The sequence below is a fragment of the Microtus pennsylvanicus genome, chromosome 9 (genome assembly GCF_037038515.1).
Source record: "Microtus pennsylvanicus isolate mMicPen1 chromosome 9, mMicPen1.hap1, whole genome shotgun sequence".
Lineage (NCBI taxonomy): Eukaryota > Metazoa > Chordata > Mammalia > Rodentia > Cricetidae > Microtus > Microtus pennsylvanicus.
The window spans coordinates 107,558,990-107,574,674 of record NC_134587.1 but is presented as its reverse complement, the minus strand read 5'-3'; the positions used below and the strand labels follow the sequence as shown (position 1 = coordinate 107,574,674).

General features: G+C 49.2%; 1 protein-coding gene across 3 annotated transcripts in view; it reads right to left on the bottom strand.

Moving 5' to 3' along the window:
- Nucleotides 1–5,626, bottom strand: part of Nwd1 (NACHT and WD repeat domain containing 1) — a 141,550-nt gene extending 135,924 nt beyond the window's left edge. Inside the window, exon 1 of one of the 3 annotated variants that reach the window (XM_075987010.1) lies at nucleotides 5,304–5,626. Coding sequence is in view for 1 of the 3 variants with exons in the window: in XM_075987009.1 (XP_075843124.1) it covers nucleotides 1,204–1,351 (148 nt within the window). In the remaining 2 variants the exon portion in view is untranslated. Of the gene's footprint in view, nucleotides 1–1,203; nucleotides 1,430–5,303 lie in introns of those variants that run through there. The other 2 variants (XM_075987011.1, XM_075987009.1) reach the window with 2 other exon arrangements.
- Nucleotides 5,627–15,685: the final 10,059 nt, after the last annotated feature.

The following is a 15,685-nucleotide window of genomic DNA, read 5'->3' as shown; positions in this document are numbered from 1 at the left end:
GCTCAGAGACAGTGCTGCATGCTCAGAGACAGTGCTGCATGCTCAGAGACAGTGCTGCGTGCTCAGAGACAGTGCTGCGTGCTCAGTGACAGTGCTGCATGTTCAGAGACAGTGCTGCGTGCTCAGTGACAGTGATGTATGCTCAGAGACAGTGTTGCATGCTCAGAGACAGTGCTGCGTGCTCAGAGACAGTGCTGCGTGCTCAGAGACAGTGTTGCGTGCTCAGAGACAGTGCTGCGTGCTCAGAGACAGTGCTGCGTGCTCGGTGACAGTGCTGCATGAACATGACTGTAAAAGTAATCACATCATGGAAATTAGGAGCTAATGCAGATCAGGCATTTTCATGCATACATGGTTTTACTTAATGTGAAGAACACACAACTGTGTGCAGCTGTATGCAGCTGGTACTATCACAAAGCTCTTAGCTTGGTTAGAGGGAAAACCAACATACAATTTAAAGCATGGGGGTACTGAGATGGCTCACTGTGTGAAGGGGCTTGCCATCAAGTCTAAAAGCCCAAGTTCAATTCCTGGGACCCACTTGGAGGGAGGAGAGAACCAGCTCCTAAAAGCTGTCCTCTGCATGGCTCATGTGCACCCCACACATTAATACATCTATGAAAATAAGGCGGACCTAGGAGTGTAGCTCGTTAGTAAAAGTGCTTGCCTAGCACAAACTGGGTTTAAAACCCAGAACAACAGCATAAAAAATGAATAAACAAAAAAATATTTTCTAAAAAAAAATCCTTGGGCAGGAGGTTAGGGGTGTGGCTCAATAGAGAACACTGGGGCAGACACGAAGCAGCCCCTTGTCTGCACGCAAGTCCCCACCCCAGCTCTTTATATTTATGGTTGTGAGCCTAGCCTTTAACCGCTGAGCCATCTCTCCAGCCCCTCACCCCAGCTCTTAAGTGAGTGCGAGATGCTGGGCTCTTCCTCCTGCGACTGCCAAGCACACACAGGCGAAGCATAAGAGTAGCACACTGCTTGTGATCATTGGATGCAATATCAGGCCACTCACAGGACTGCATTCAACTGTTCATATGATGAAGAAAAGAGCAGAGGACCCAGGAGGACCCCTGACAAGGGTTCTTATGTGGGTCACTGGCCTATCTGTATTCACACACATCTCTTGGAGGACCCCGTGAGGCATAGCCACCATCAAGAGTGTCTACTTGTCTTTAGCCCCCAACTTGCCCTTACCTGAGATGGCAGAGCTGATGAAGACGGCCACACCGCTGCTGGGAATGGGTGCTGGGAGGGAGCTTGCCTGACCCTGGAGAAGCCGCTGGCGAGTGCCAGGGCTAAGGGGGCCCACGTTCATGCTTCCCATCAAGGGCCTGAGACCCATGCACCTCACACCAGTGGCCGAGGAGTTCCTCTGTGAGGCTGGCCAGGCACAGCCATGTGGAAGAGGGGGTGTATCCCAGGCTCTGTGGCCCTTGGTTACTTGCTGCCTTGGTCACCCCAGCATTCCTTCGGGGTTGCCTGGATGCTGCTTCCACTCTGCTTGTCTGCAAAGACTAACAGGATATGGAGCGGCTTTCCCGGGTGGCTGGATGTTGTTCTTCAGGCACCAGAGTCTTCTTCCAGCTTCTCATGGGAGCTTCAGTAGTTGCCATAGCAACCATGGTTCACAGCTCTGGGCACCGGAGCCCAGGGACCAGACAATCTTTCCAACACCAGGCTCCCCTGGGGCCTCTGTGTAAGTTGAGCCTGAGCCCAGATGTGCAGAAGAGACCAAGGGTTTCTGGGAGCCATACGTAGCCCTGGCATTGGGTTGAGACTCCTCTTTGTGCCTCTCATAAGCCAGTGTTCATGCACCGTGAAAGTAATGCAAGATGGTTGTCTCACCTGGAGCCTTAAGCTGCCCCAGTGTCTGCAGACATTTATGATTCTCAGGAATAGGAGTGCCAGGAACTTCAAGAGAGTGGAGCCCCTGCCTAGGATCCCCAGTGAGGGGCTGGGGGTGTGGCTCAGGGTGGAGCCCCTGCCTAGAATCCCCAGTGACTGGTGTAGATGGCTCAGATGCAGTCTGGTTTCTAGCCTGCATAAGACCCCAGACCAGCGGTTCTCTACCTGTGGGTCACGACCCTTTTGACAAACTTCTATCTCCAAAAATATTTACATTCTGATTCATAACAGTAGCAAAATTGCAGTTATGAAGCAGTAATGAAAATAACTTTATGCTTGGGGGGGTCACCACAGCAAGAGGAACCTTCCCAAAGGGCCGCTGCATTAGGAAGGTCGAGCACCACTGTGCAAGACCAACTCTCGGTGACAGGCATAGATGGTCTCTCTTGTGGCGAGAGCACAGCCTCCTCCATTGTCTTCTTGGAATGTGGAAGCGTCATGCCTCCTGGTCCAGGCATCTGCCCTGTCTTTGTGAACTGAGAGCAAACGCCCTCAGGTCATCTGTTTTTCATAAGTACTCTGTCAGGAAGCATCATGGGTCAACGAATGTCAATGTAGCCATGGTGACAGAAGAAGGCCCTGAGAACACACGGATTTGCAAGGCGCCAAACACAGAATGCTTGATATGTGCACTATATTATATTGTATGGTATTTATATGAAATATTAATATGTACTACAGGAATGGCTTGGTGTGATGCTGTGGCTCACCTGCGATCCCAGCATTCTGGAGGGTAGTGAGACAGGAAGGTCGTGTGTCTCGGATTGACCTGGGTGTATAGCAACATCAGTCAGTCCCCAGCACCTACACAGTGCCTTACCTGTGGCACTGGTAACTGGTAGCTCCAGTCCCAGGGGTTCTGACACCCCCTTCTGGCTGCTGAGGGCACTGCACACACGTGGTGCATATATGTACATGTAGGCAAAACATCCACTTAAAATGAAATAAATAAATCCTTTAAAAACAGAGCAAAACAAAAGAAAGCTGGCAAGAGAGATCAGAGGGTAAAGGTGTTTGGTCCCTGGAGTCTGCGCAAGGCTATGAAAGGAGCATACCAACACACACGAGACCAGCTCACGCTCCAGCTCCACAAGCCGTTAACTGCCCCCTCTGGGTGTTACAGGAGGCTCCTAACTCTTTGGTCTTGATCTTCCCCACAAGAGCCCGGGTTTCTTCACATGTTCGGAACCTACCCTCACTGCCACCAAAGCCCACACTCAAAAATATGTCCAGACTCGGTGCCTCCCCGGGGGCAGGATTCCCCTTGGTTAAGACATCCTGGCCTAGCCGGGCGGTGGTGGCACATGCCTTTAATCTCAGCACTCAGGAGGCCTCCTGTAAATCCGAGGCCAGCCTGGTCTGCAGAGCGAGTTCCAGGAGAGGCTCCAAAGCTACAGAGAGACAGTTTCGAAAAACAAACAAACAAACAAACAAAAGCTGCCCTGGTCTGAGCAGGCATGGTGGCGTAGCTGTAGCCACAGCACTCGGAGGGCTTGCAAAACACGCTCCAGCCCCTGCCCCTGCCCTTGGAACTTCACTTGCAGGAACGGCAGTGCACCCTACAGTCCCAAGTCAGAAGGTGGAGGGGGGGGGGGATCTTACAAACTGGTGAATTCAAGGTCAATCAAGGCTCAGCGAGATGGGGGGGGGGGCAGATGCCGATGCTGGAGCAGCAACAGCTCAACCCCAGCCTGGGTTAGCATAGCACATCAAGGGCAGCCTGGATTATATGAGATCCTGCCTCAAAAAGGCAGATGGTAGGGGAAGAGGAATGAGGGGAAAGGGAGAAGGAAAAAAGGGGGAGAGAAAGAGGAGAATCCATTTCTAGTTTAACTTCAGGGCCTTTACACATTAAACCCAATCTTTGTGACTCACATTCGTTCCCATTTTCAGAGCGGAATTCCCAGTCTCCTCTGAGGTTTCCTGAAGGTGCTTGACTTGATGGCCCCTTCCCGCCACCTCCGTGGAGGGCACCTTGTGTCCTGTGCAGTAGATACTCACACCCCGTGTCCTGTGCGGTGGATACTCACACCCCATGTCCTGTGTAGTGGATACTCACACCCCATGTCCTGTGGAGTGGATACTCACACCCCATTGCCTGTGTGGTAGGTACTCACACCCCGTGTCCTGTGAGGTGGATACTCACCCCCGTGTCCTGTGTGGTGGATACTCACACCCCATGTCCTGTGTAGTGGATACTCACACCCCATGTCCTGTGGAGTGGATACTCACACCCCATTGCCTGTGTGGTAGGTACTCACACCCCGTGTCCTGTGCGGTGGATACTCACCCCCGTGTCCTGTGTGGTGGATACTCACACCCCGTGTCCTGTGTAGTGGATACTCACACCCCATGTCCTGTGGGGTGGATACTCACACCCCATTGCCTGTGTGGTAGGTACTCACACCCCGTGTCCTGTGCGGTGGATACTCACACCCCGTGTCCTGTGTGGTGGATACTCACACCCCATGTCCTGTGTAGTGGATACTCACACCCCATTGCCTGTGTGGTAGGTACTCACACCCCGTGTCCTGTGCGGTGGATACTCACACCCCGTGTCCTGTGTGGTGGATACTCACACCCCGTGTCCTGTGTGGTGGATACTCACACCCCGTGTCCTGTGGGGTGGATACTCACACCCCGTGTCCTGTGGGGTGGGTACTCACACCCCATGTCCTGTGGGGTGGGTACTCACACCCTATGTCCTGTGCGGTGGGTACTCACACCCCATGTCCTGTGCAGTGGGTACTCACACCCCGTGTCCTGTGCGGTGGGTACTCACACCCTCTGTCCTGTGCGGTGGGTACTCACACCCCATTGCCTGTGTGGTAGGTACTCACACCCCGTGTCCTGTGCGGTGGATACTCACACCCCATGTCCTGTGCAGTGGGTACTCACACCCCGTGTCCTGTGCGGTGGGTACTCACACCCTCTGTCCTGTGCGGTGGGTACTCACACCCCATTGCCTGTGTGGTAGGTACTCACACCCCGTGTCCTGTGCGGTGGATACTCACCCCCGTGTCCTGTGTGGTGGATACTCACACCCCGTGTCCTGTGTAGTGGATACTCACACCCCATGTCCTGTGGGGTGGGTACTCACACCCCATTGCCTGTGTGGTAGGTACTCACACCCCGTGTCCTGTGTGGTAGGTACTCACACCCCGTGTCCTGTGGGGTGGATACTCACACCCCGTGTCCTGTGGGGTGGGTACTCACACCCCATGTCCTGTGGGGTGGGTACTCACACCCCGTGTCCTGTGCAGTGGGTACTCACACCCCGTGTCCTGTGCAGTGGGTACTCACACCCTGTGTCCTGTGCGGTGGGTACTCACACCCCGTGTCCTGTGGAGTAGGTACTCACACCCGTGTCCTGTGCGGTGGGTACTCACCCTTAGGGCGCTCATCTCTCCATTTTCAGTTGCCCGGGGAATGTGGGTTCCACAGATGCACGCCTGGCTCTCAGTAAGAGGCTTCGTGAAGAATCTGTGCCTCAGTGGGTTCTTGGGCAGCCACCCATCATTTTGGCTCCCGAGTGTTACTGCAGACACCTCAACAAGAGTGTGTGTGGGTCTTCCCCAAGCTCAGCGCCCTTTGCAGTGCCTGCTCCAGGCTCTCCTGGGGATGCCAGCTTCCCTCTTGCTGGCCGGCAGAGCACCAGCTCCGAAGTCCCTGGGAGAAGGAAGTTGCCTGGGCCCAGAGCCACAGTGAAAACAAGGCTCTGTCTTTCCTGGTAGCTTTTGTCTTAGGTACTTTCTGGTCACCCCACCGAGTTCTCCCAGCAACTGGGATAAAGGAAAGGAACTATGGAGCAGCCCAGGCTGGGCACCTGGCCAAGCCCGGTGGTTAACTGTTGTGTGCCAGGTTTGAAGGCTCTCAGCAGAGTGTGCCCTCTATGGTGGAGGGCGTTGCAGGCTGCTGGTTGGTTTGTATCTGTCACCAGCACGGTAAGGAGAAGCTGTGATCCTATCCCAGGACCGCAGGATTGTTGCTCTTCCTGAGGACCCGAATTTGGTACCCAGCACCCACATCAGGTGTGGCTCACGGCCACCTGTACCTCCATCACCTTCTGGTCTCAGGGAACCACAGGGGCCTGTGCAATATGGGTCCTGGAGATCTCAAACCCAAGTCATCTGGTCTAACTAGGCAGCCCCAGTGGGGAAGGAAGGGTGACATTTGGGGCTGGGTATGCTTTGCCGAGCATGCAGAATGTAGAATAGTCATGGCTTCCATCGCTGTCGTGAAACCTCGCCACCAAAAGCAACTTGGCGAGGAAAGGGTTTATTTTAGCTTCGGTCACAGTCTGATGGAACTCAAGACAGGAACTGAAGCAGAGGCCGTGGAGGATGTAGTTTCTGGCTTGCTCCCCGTGGCTTGTTCAGCCTGCTTCCTTAGATATCCCAGGACCACCTGCCCAAGGACGGTAGCGGCCACAGTGAGATGGACCCTCCCCCATCAATCACTAAGAAAATACGGCTGTCTGATTGGACCTGAAGCCCACTCAGCAGGAAAGAAATTGTGCCTGCTACTGAAATTCGAGCCAGTTTCTCGAGGTCAGGGACTGGGTGGGTTTGAAGGAACCCCATGGACTCGAAAGCTTCACCTCTAGGGATTGGCGCTATTAGGAGGTGTGGCCTTGCTGGGGTGGGTATGGTCTTGTTGGAGGAAGTGTGTCACCATGGAGGCGGGCTTGCAGGCTCCTGTGCTCAAGCTATGCCCAGTGTGATACACAATCTTCTGATGCCTGGGGATCAAGATGTAGGACACTCAGCTCCAGCACCACATCTGCCTGCATGCTGCTCTGTCCTGCCGTGATGATAAGGGACTGAACCTCTGAACTTTCATTGAAGTCAGCCCCAATGAAATGTCTTTCTTCCTGTGCTCATGGTGTCTGTTCACAGCAATAGAAACCCTAATTAAGACAGGGACCTAGTGCGACTGTGATAGATGAGCCCGGTTCCGTACTGCAGACTGCATCTCATCCTCAGCCCCACAGCTGAGTGTGGCTCCCACCCCTCGTGGCAGAAGCCTCTTCACACCACCTGGAACCCATCACAGCCAGCCACAGCTGGACAGTGGGGATCAGCAGATGTGGGAGCACAGCCCCAGTGATACGCCCTCATCCCAGCTCCTGCATCCCAGCTCAGAGAGCATCTGCTTAGAGGGGCTGGGAAGATCCTCAGAGCCAGAATCCCAGGAAGTCCACTGTGAAGCAGTCTCCCTAGGAACGGCTGCATAAACAAGACGGGGACAATATCAGCGGACTTGCCAATCTGGAAGGGAGAAAATCTCACAGGGTCCACCCCAGACAAAGAACTACAGGCCGGCTGCTAATGACTGCTGGGAGAGGGAGAGTTAGCCTTTCCCAGGAGGAGGACCCTGGCTGTCCAGTGCAGGGTGGTCAGCTCTGAAGCCATACACATAGACAATGAAAACAGGCTCAGCAGGTTGTGTGTATACATGTGTGTTCACACGTGCACGTGTGTGACAATACTGTCAGAGGAAAGGAGGCTGTCACTGTGAGAGTCGGGGACATCTCAGGGATTCAGGAAGGGGACCTGGGAAGGGCTGGAGGGAGGAAAGGGGAGGGGAAGTGGTATAACTATACTCCAATTTTAAATGTTTGGGTTTTGTCTTTTTTTTCCCCGAGACATAGTTTCTCTGAGTAGCAGCCCTAGCTGTCCCAGAACTCACTCTGTAGACCACACTGACCTTGAACTCACAGAGATCCACACGGCTCTGCCTCCCGAGTGCTGGGATTAAAGGTGTGCGCCACCATCACCCAGCTTCAATTTAAAATGTTTTTAAGAAAGAAAATGTCCCTCCAGCTTGCCCAGGTCAGTCGTATGGTAGTGTCATCTCCACTGAGGTCCCTCTTCCCAGATGACTGTCGTTTGTGTCACGCTGGCAAAACAACAAAAACCCAGCAAAACCAACCAGGAGAAGCAGTATGCCTGGCTTCTGCCCTACCAGACAGTCACAGACGAATTCCCACACTGCCAGGGTCCCTGCAGGAGTGCCGTCTCCTCCCCTCGGCTTGCCGCTAGTGATGATACAGTACAGTGTGTGCTGTGATTTTCAGTTGTGATTTTATGTATTCTTGGAAAGTGCAGGTGAGTGGAACACAGACACCACGAGGGCTTGGTATGTGCAGAAGAGTAGGTGTCCCCCTTATCCTAAGGGAGAATCATACGCAGACACATTCACGTAGAACATATGACCCACTGGCACATGTAACAATATCCTATAGATGTAACATACAACACGTTCTGTATTGTATATGTATAGTGTAATACCTGTGCATATAATATATAATGCATCCCACATACCTAATATTTAATCTATGCTATGTATATATAACAAAATAATATGATGTGTAAAATAAGTTACACAATGCGATGTAATATGTATTACACACATGACATACATTATAGAAGCATTATAGGCATATGACATGTTATATGTGTGCTATATGATAGACATATAACTATATAATATATTGCATATTAAATAATGCAGTAATGTATTGTGTTACTTAGTAAATATGTTGGCTATTACCTGTACATATATTCATGCATACATGTGTGTAATTCACACTATATATCATACGTAGATAGTGTAGGTTTTACATATGTAACATATTACTCGTTAGTTGCGTATATTATATGAATCATACATACAACATATAACACATAACACACAATATACATTAACTATACTTATGATACATATTATAGCCATGAAATATATGTCAGTGTAATACTGCTTACAACATTTTATTTATATGTTGTGAGGTTTGGGGTGATTTTTTTTTTTGACACAGGGTCTGTGTAGCCCTGGCTATCCTGGAAATCACTTTGGAAGTCAGAGGAATCCTTATGTCTCCAGAAAGCCATGTGAACACGCTCTAGTTGCATATGCTTAAGACAGGGTCCTGTAGTCTTTTTTAAAAAAATGTTTATTTAACTTTATTTTATGTGCGATTGGTATGAAGGTGTCAGATTCCCTGGAACTGGAGTTACAGACAGTTGTGAGCTGCCATGTGGGTGCATGGGAATTGAACCTGGGTCCTCTGGGAGAACAGCCAGAGCTCTTAACCACTGAGCCATCTCTACAAATCCCGTCCTACAGTCTTGAACTCCTCATCTTGCTGCCTCCAACCTGTGTGGAGAGCCATCAGGTCTTTGGTCTCACAGTGGCTTACCCAAGCACTGGACTCCAGGGAATTTCTGTGCCTTTGGCGGTCTCCCACAAGCCTGACACATCTCCACCCTTGTCAGGAAGGGATCCAAGCTGAGTGACGTCAAGCCACAGTTGAATGTAGAGAGGAACAGCGGCGCCCTCTGTGGGTAGGTACGGGAAATGTGCGTGAATGGGCGAAGTTCCCTGTCCCAGAGACCACAGAAGTTCTAGAAAGATCAGAACACCGCTACACTTGTACATTTGAGGGGGTGATGGACTTCTGCTGCCCCCAGAAAACCCAAGGCAGAGCGTGCTGGAGTACACCTTTAATCCCTGCACTCGACAGACAGAGACAGGCGGATGGATCTCTGTGAGTTCAAAGTGAGCCTGGTCTACATAGGGAGTTTCAGGTTACCCTGGTATACATAGTAAGACCTGGCCTCAAGAAATAAAATTTAAAAATCAGCTGTGGTTAGCACAGGCACTAAAATCAACGACTAATAAATGGAACCTCAGAAAACCGAGAAACTTCTACACTGAAAGGACAAGGGCATTTGGACAAAGCAGCAGCCTATGGGATGGGAGAAGAACAAAAAACTATATAACAAGAAAATAAATAATCCAATTAAAAATGGGTACACACATAAACAGAGAATTCTCAATAGAAGAATCTAAAATGACCAAGAAACATTTAAAGAAATGTTCAACATCCTTAGCCATCAGGGAAATGCAAATAAAAAAAGACTCAGATTCCATCTTACCCCCATCAGAATGGCCAACATCAATAACACAAGTGAAAGCTCATGCTGGTAATGAAGTGGAGCAAGGGAACACTCTTCCATAGCTGGTGGGAGTGCAAACTTGTACAGCCCCTTTGAAAATCAATAGGGTGATTTCTCATAAAATTGGGAATCAATCTACCTTAAGACCCAGCTGGTGTGGGAAGTCCTTCTGGCTATGTGTTGCGTTCATTGGTTAATGAATAGAGGAATTGCCTTGGCCTGTTGATAAGGAAAACTTAGGTAGGCCAGGAAAGCTAGGCTGAATGCTGGGAGAAGGAAAGCAGAGAGAGAGAAGCCATGGATCCTCCGCCTGGGACAGAATTAGAATCCTCCCCCAGTTAGAATCTTTGACACGTGGCAATATACAAATGAATAGAAATGGGTTAAATTAATGTAAGAGTTAGCCAATAAGATGCTAGAGCTAATGGGCCAAGCAATGATTTAGTGAATACAGTTTCTATGTGGTTATTTCAGAGATACGCTAGCAGGGCGGCCAGGAACTGGGCAGCAGGATGAACAAGTAGCCTCTCCCCCTACATGCAGAAGCACCACTCTTGGGCATCTACCCAGAGAATCCATCCTACCATAAGCACACTTGCTCAACTATGTTCACATCAGCAGTATTTGTCATAGCCAGAACCTGGAAACAACCTGATGCCCCTCAACTGAAGAATGGAGAAAGTGTGGTCCATTTACACAATGGAGGACGACTCAGCTGTTAGAAAGCAATGACATCATGAAATATGCAAGCAAATGGATGGAACTAAATAAAATCATACCGAGTGATGTAACCCACACCCAGGAAGACAAACACGGCCTGCATTTGCTATAGGCAGACATTTGCTGGTGAGTCAATGGTAACCAAGCTACAATCCATAGACCCACCGAGGGTATGGACAGAGTAAGGGACTTGTGAAGGTGAGGTGTGGACAGGCCATCGCCCCAGGAAAGGGAAGTAGAATAGTTACGGATGGATAGATGGGGTGCAGCTGGGATGACAGGATCAAGTAGGGAGCGGGGAGAGGGAAGAGAGAAGGGTACAGGAAGGGAGTGCGGGAAGAGACAGCTAAAATTACGGAGCATTTGAGGAATAGTAAGGAAACCTAATACAGTAGAAACTTACTAAAATATACATATATGAAGGGCATCTAAACGAAATGACCAAGTAATGGGGGAGACAGAGTCCCGACTGGCCATCTTCCAGTGCTGGGATCTGGGTCACATCTAATTGAGTTTTAGGCTAAAGGGGTTCCATGGATATCCCCAAACAATCCAGGTTGTTGCTAAGACAATAGATTCCTCTCCACAAACTGTGAGCAAGGCCCCATTGCTGAAGATAACAACCACATGAACCATTGAACATGGAGATGTTGAACTGGTGCCTACACAGAGCATCCACCCCTACCTGCTGGTGTCTTTGGTATAGGAAGGTGCTCTGTAGGCTACCAAAGGAAAAACATAAACATCAACCCAGACACAAACACTGTGATCTACAATGGTGCCCTGCATTCAAGATATGCTAGGACAATGGTGGCACCAACTTGAGAGAGCAGCCAACCCATATCTGATTGGACGTAAGGCCACTCCATAATATGGAATCCATGCCCAACACCACTTGGGTGATGAAGAACTAGCGACTAGATAGCCCAGGGACCTAGAGCTAAGCCAAATACTAGTAGTCTTTAAAAGAAATGTAGTGATAAATTGACTCCTACTGAGATTCTGCTATCCTCATAGATCAGTGTCTTGTTCAGCCATCATCAGAGAAACTTCCCCCTGCTGCAGATGGGAACAGATACAGAGACACAGACTGAGAGACTTGGGACACTCAGCACTAAATGGGATGTCTTCATCAAATCCCTCCCCTCGGGCTCAGGGAACCCTGCAGAAGAGGAGGCTGGAAGAGAGGAGATGGAGGACACCAGGGGAACGAAGCTCACATGAGCTCAGAGACTGAAGCAGTGTGGACTGGGCCCGCAAGGGTGTGCACCAGGTCCTCTGTACTTACTTATAGTATGACTTAAGTGGGGTTTTGTTTTGGTTTGCTTTGGGTTTTTTGTTTGTTTGTTTTGTTTTGTTTTTTCAAGACAGGGTTTCTCTGTGGCTTTGGAGCCTGTCCTGGAACTAGCTCTTGTATACCAGGCTGGCCTCGAACTCACAGAGATCCTCCTGTCTCTGCCTCCCGAGTGCTGGAATTAAAGGCATGCATCACCACTGCCCAGCTAAATTTTATGTATTTTTAAGTCTTTTACAAAAATACTTTATATTTAATCCAACCTTGCTTTACCTGTTAAGTTGAGAACCAGTACAGTCTGTTGGGCCCAACTCTCCAGGCAGATTCTATACTGTAGCTGTACCTGATATACAGCCCTCAACTGCTCAGAGATCTGGGGAATATGGCATTTAAATATTTAGTTATTAAACAACTTTTTATAACAAAAAGAGGCAGGTTGGCTCATAGCAGCAGCACTCTACTTCCTCCAAAGAAGACAGAAGACAAATGGGCACAGAACAACATCCATCCACACTTCATTTCAACTGCCATGTGCTGACCACTGGGGAAAACTGCCTTTCATCTAAACTGAAGATCTCCAGACGTGGACAGAATCACTGGAATTGGCAACCTAGCTGCTCAGGTCAAGGTAGGCTTGTCTTCCTACAGATTTCTTAGCCCACAGGATCTTCTGGAGCCTGGCAGGCCCTGTATAAAACAGTAAAAGGCAAATAAGACCCTCAGCAACCATGCAGGACCCTGAGGAGTAGCCTAGGTGCCATCCAAGTAAGTTCCCTGTCGCTTTTAAATCAACAACTCAAGTAAAATTTTATTCTTCTCAAAGATCTCTGATGCAGTTTGACAGCTGAGAGGTTTTGTCAGTTTAATTGGACAACCTCACCAAAGAAATTTCAGAAAAATACAAATACAATTTATTAAGACATGTACCTGCAAGTTATAAAAGAGTGAGGACAAATACACACGATGAAATTTCTCTCTCACGCTGCCTTCCATAGTCTTAAAAATACTTTTCATTGAGCAAAGACATCTGTCACAATCATTCTGCTGCTGTCTAAAACTTCTGTTTTCACAAACCCACAGAATTCTTGTGAGTTCCAGGGAGCCAAATTGAAGGATCCACATTATACAGGTCAGATACACCCTTCTCAATTCCCTGGTCTTAAATTTTTTCCCCCTAAACTTAACTTTGTTCTCTGTTCTGTCAATACCTTAAGCAGCTGTAAGAGACACCAGATATTTCCATACCACAAACACTGGAAGGAACAAAGAGACCAGCTACACCAGGATGTGACCAGCACCCAGCTTTCTCAGGTTCTCCCCCAAGATGACACGCACAAACAAGTTAGAAGCAGTCTTGAGAATCCACCGCCCCAATTTCTTTACCTGTGGTACCTAACCTCCCGCCTGTTTATTATAAAAAAAGAGATGGGACTGTAATGGTCTGTTCTGTCCCTTTAAGAGACAAGCCACGCCCACTCCCCCCCTGGTCTTCAGCTTCCAGCCTGAGTCCCTTCCCTTTCTGTCTCTCCCTCAAAGACTCAGCTTCTATCTCTATTTTCTCCCCACTTCTCCCCTTCCCCCTCTCTGTTTCTCTCTCTCTGCCTCTCTCTCTCTGCTCTTCCCCCTTCTCCCCTTCCCTTCCATAACCCACTAAATTTCCAACTTCACTCTGCATGGCGTGCCTATCTGTCTCCGTCTCTCACCTGCCATGTAGGTTCCTGCCTAGGACCCACTGGCCCTCGTGGCCCGTGGGCCACTCGGGGGCTCACTGCCTGGGATCCAGCTGCCTTTGTAGCCTGCTGCGGTCTCGGGACCCGTTGCCTGCTGCCTGCTGCCTGCTGCCTGCTGCCTGCCGCCTGCCGCCTGCCGCCTGCCACCGCTCGGGGACCTGCAGCATTTTACTTAAACCATTGCAGTCAGTACTCAAGTTTCATTAGAGAATCGCCTAGAATAATTTTATAGGCATTTATTTTCTTTTTTCCTTTCACATAAAAGATAAAATAAGCTTGGATCCAACTTTTTAAAAAAGTTGGTCATGGTCCAATTCACCTGCAACCCCAGGGCTGTGTGGGGTCCCTGACAAGTGCTGGCTGGCAGCCTGGCTTCAGGCTCCTCGGTACTGTGTTGTGGGAATGACAAAAAGTGATAAAGGATGCTCATCTCTTCCTCTGCCCCTGCAGACACAGGCACACATATGCTATATACCCCATAAACACACATACAACTTTTTAAACTAAAAAACTTTAAAGAAGTCAAAACCTGTTTGGGTTAGTTAGCAAGGCCCTTCATCTAAACTAAAAGCAAGAAGAGAGGAGGGGTGCGGGTGTGTGGTACACCCACTCATCCTCTGTGAGTCCCTAGGTTCTATCCCCAAGAAGCCAAGAAGAGAAAAAGAAAAAGAGAAAGAAAGAGAAAAGAAAGAATAAAAGAAAAGAAAAGAAAAAAGGTGGCTCAGAGATTAAGAACACACTAGCTTCTCTTGCAGAGGGCCTTGGTTCAGTTTCCAGCACCTATGTAGAGTTTCACAACCATCTGTATTCCAGTTCCAGAGGATCCACTGCCCTCTTCTGGCCTCTGATGGCATGGCATGCACATGGTAAACAGACACACGTGGACAAAACACCATATGCACACACACACACAGACACACACACACACACACACACACACACACACACACATATATATATATTTGAGACAGGGTTTCTCTCCATAGCCCTGACTGTCCTGGAACTCCCTTTGTAGACCAGGCTGGCCTAGAACTCACAGATATCCACCTGTCTCTGTCTGCTTCCCTAGTACTGGGATTAAAGGTGTGCACCACCACCACCAAGCAAATTTATTTTTTTTCCTAAGGAAGAAAAGGGGAGCCAGGTAGTGGCACACGCCTTTAATCCCAGCACTCGGGAGGCAGAGGCAGGCGGATCTCTGTGAGTTCGAGGCCAGCCTGGTTTACAGAGCGATAGTGGCGCATATCTTTAATCCCAGCACTCATCAGGCAGATCTCTGTAAATTCCAGGCCAGAATGGTATACAAAGCAAGTTGCAGGACAGTCAAGACTGTTATACAGAGAAATCCTGTCTCAGAAAAAAATGATATCAAGATTTATTTATTTATTTTTCTTTTTTGTTGTTGTTGTTGTTTGTTTGTTTTTTCGAGGCAGGGTTTCTCTGTGCAGCTTTGAGCCTCTCCTGGCACTCGCTCTATAGATCAGGCTGGCCTCAAACTCACAAAGATCTGTCTGTCTCTGCCTCTCGAGTGCTGGGATTAAAGTCGTGTGCCTGGGTACTTATTTTTATTTTATTTGTATTTTATTTTGCCTGCATGCATCTGTGCTCCATATGCACACAGTACCTGAGGAGACCAGAAGAGGGCATCAGATTCTTTAGAACTGGAGTAGGTATGGCTAGTTGTCTGTCTCTCTCTCTCTCTCTCCACACACACACACACACACACACACACACACACACACACACACACACACACACACACCAGCCAGCCTAGGAGTTACCAACTCTTTTCTAGAAAGGACCAAAAAAATAAAAAATCTATACTTCCAACTGTTAAGGAGATTGAAATGTCTTAACCCCGATGTGACAACCAAGAGCAGCTACAGATGCGGTACAAATAGTCAGGGGTCACACACACCAATAAAACTTTAAAGACACAGTGAGAAGCCGTGTTTGTTAAGAAGGCGAAGAAAGAACCTGGGCTCCACGTACACGCTGAGTCTGCTCTGGGATGGTATCTGGGGTAGCAATGCTCAGTGGTCCTTATGCTTGGCAGGCGACATCCG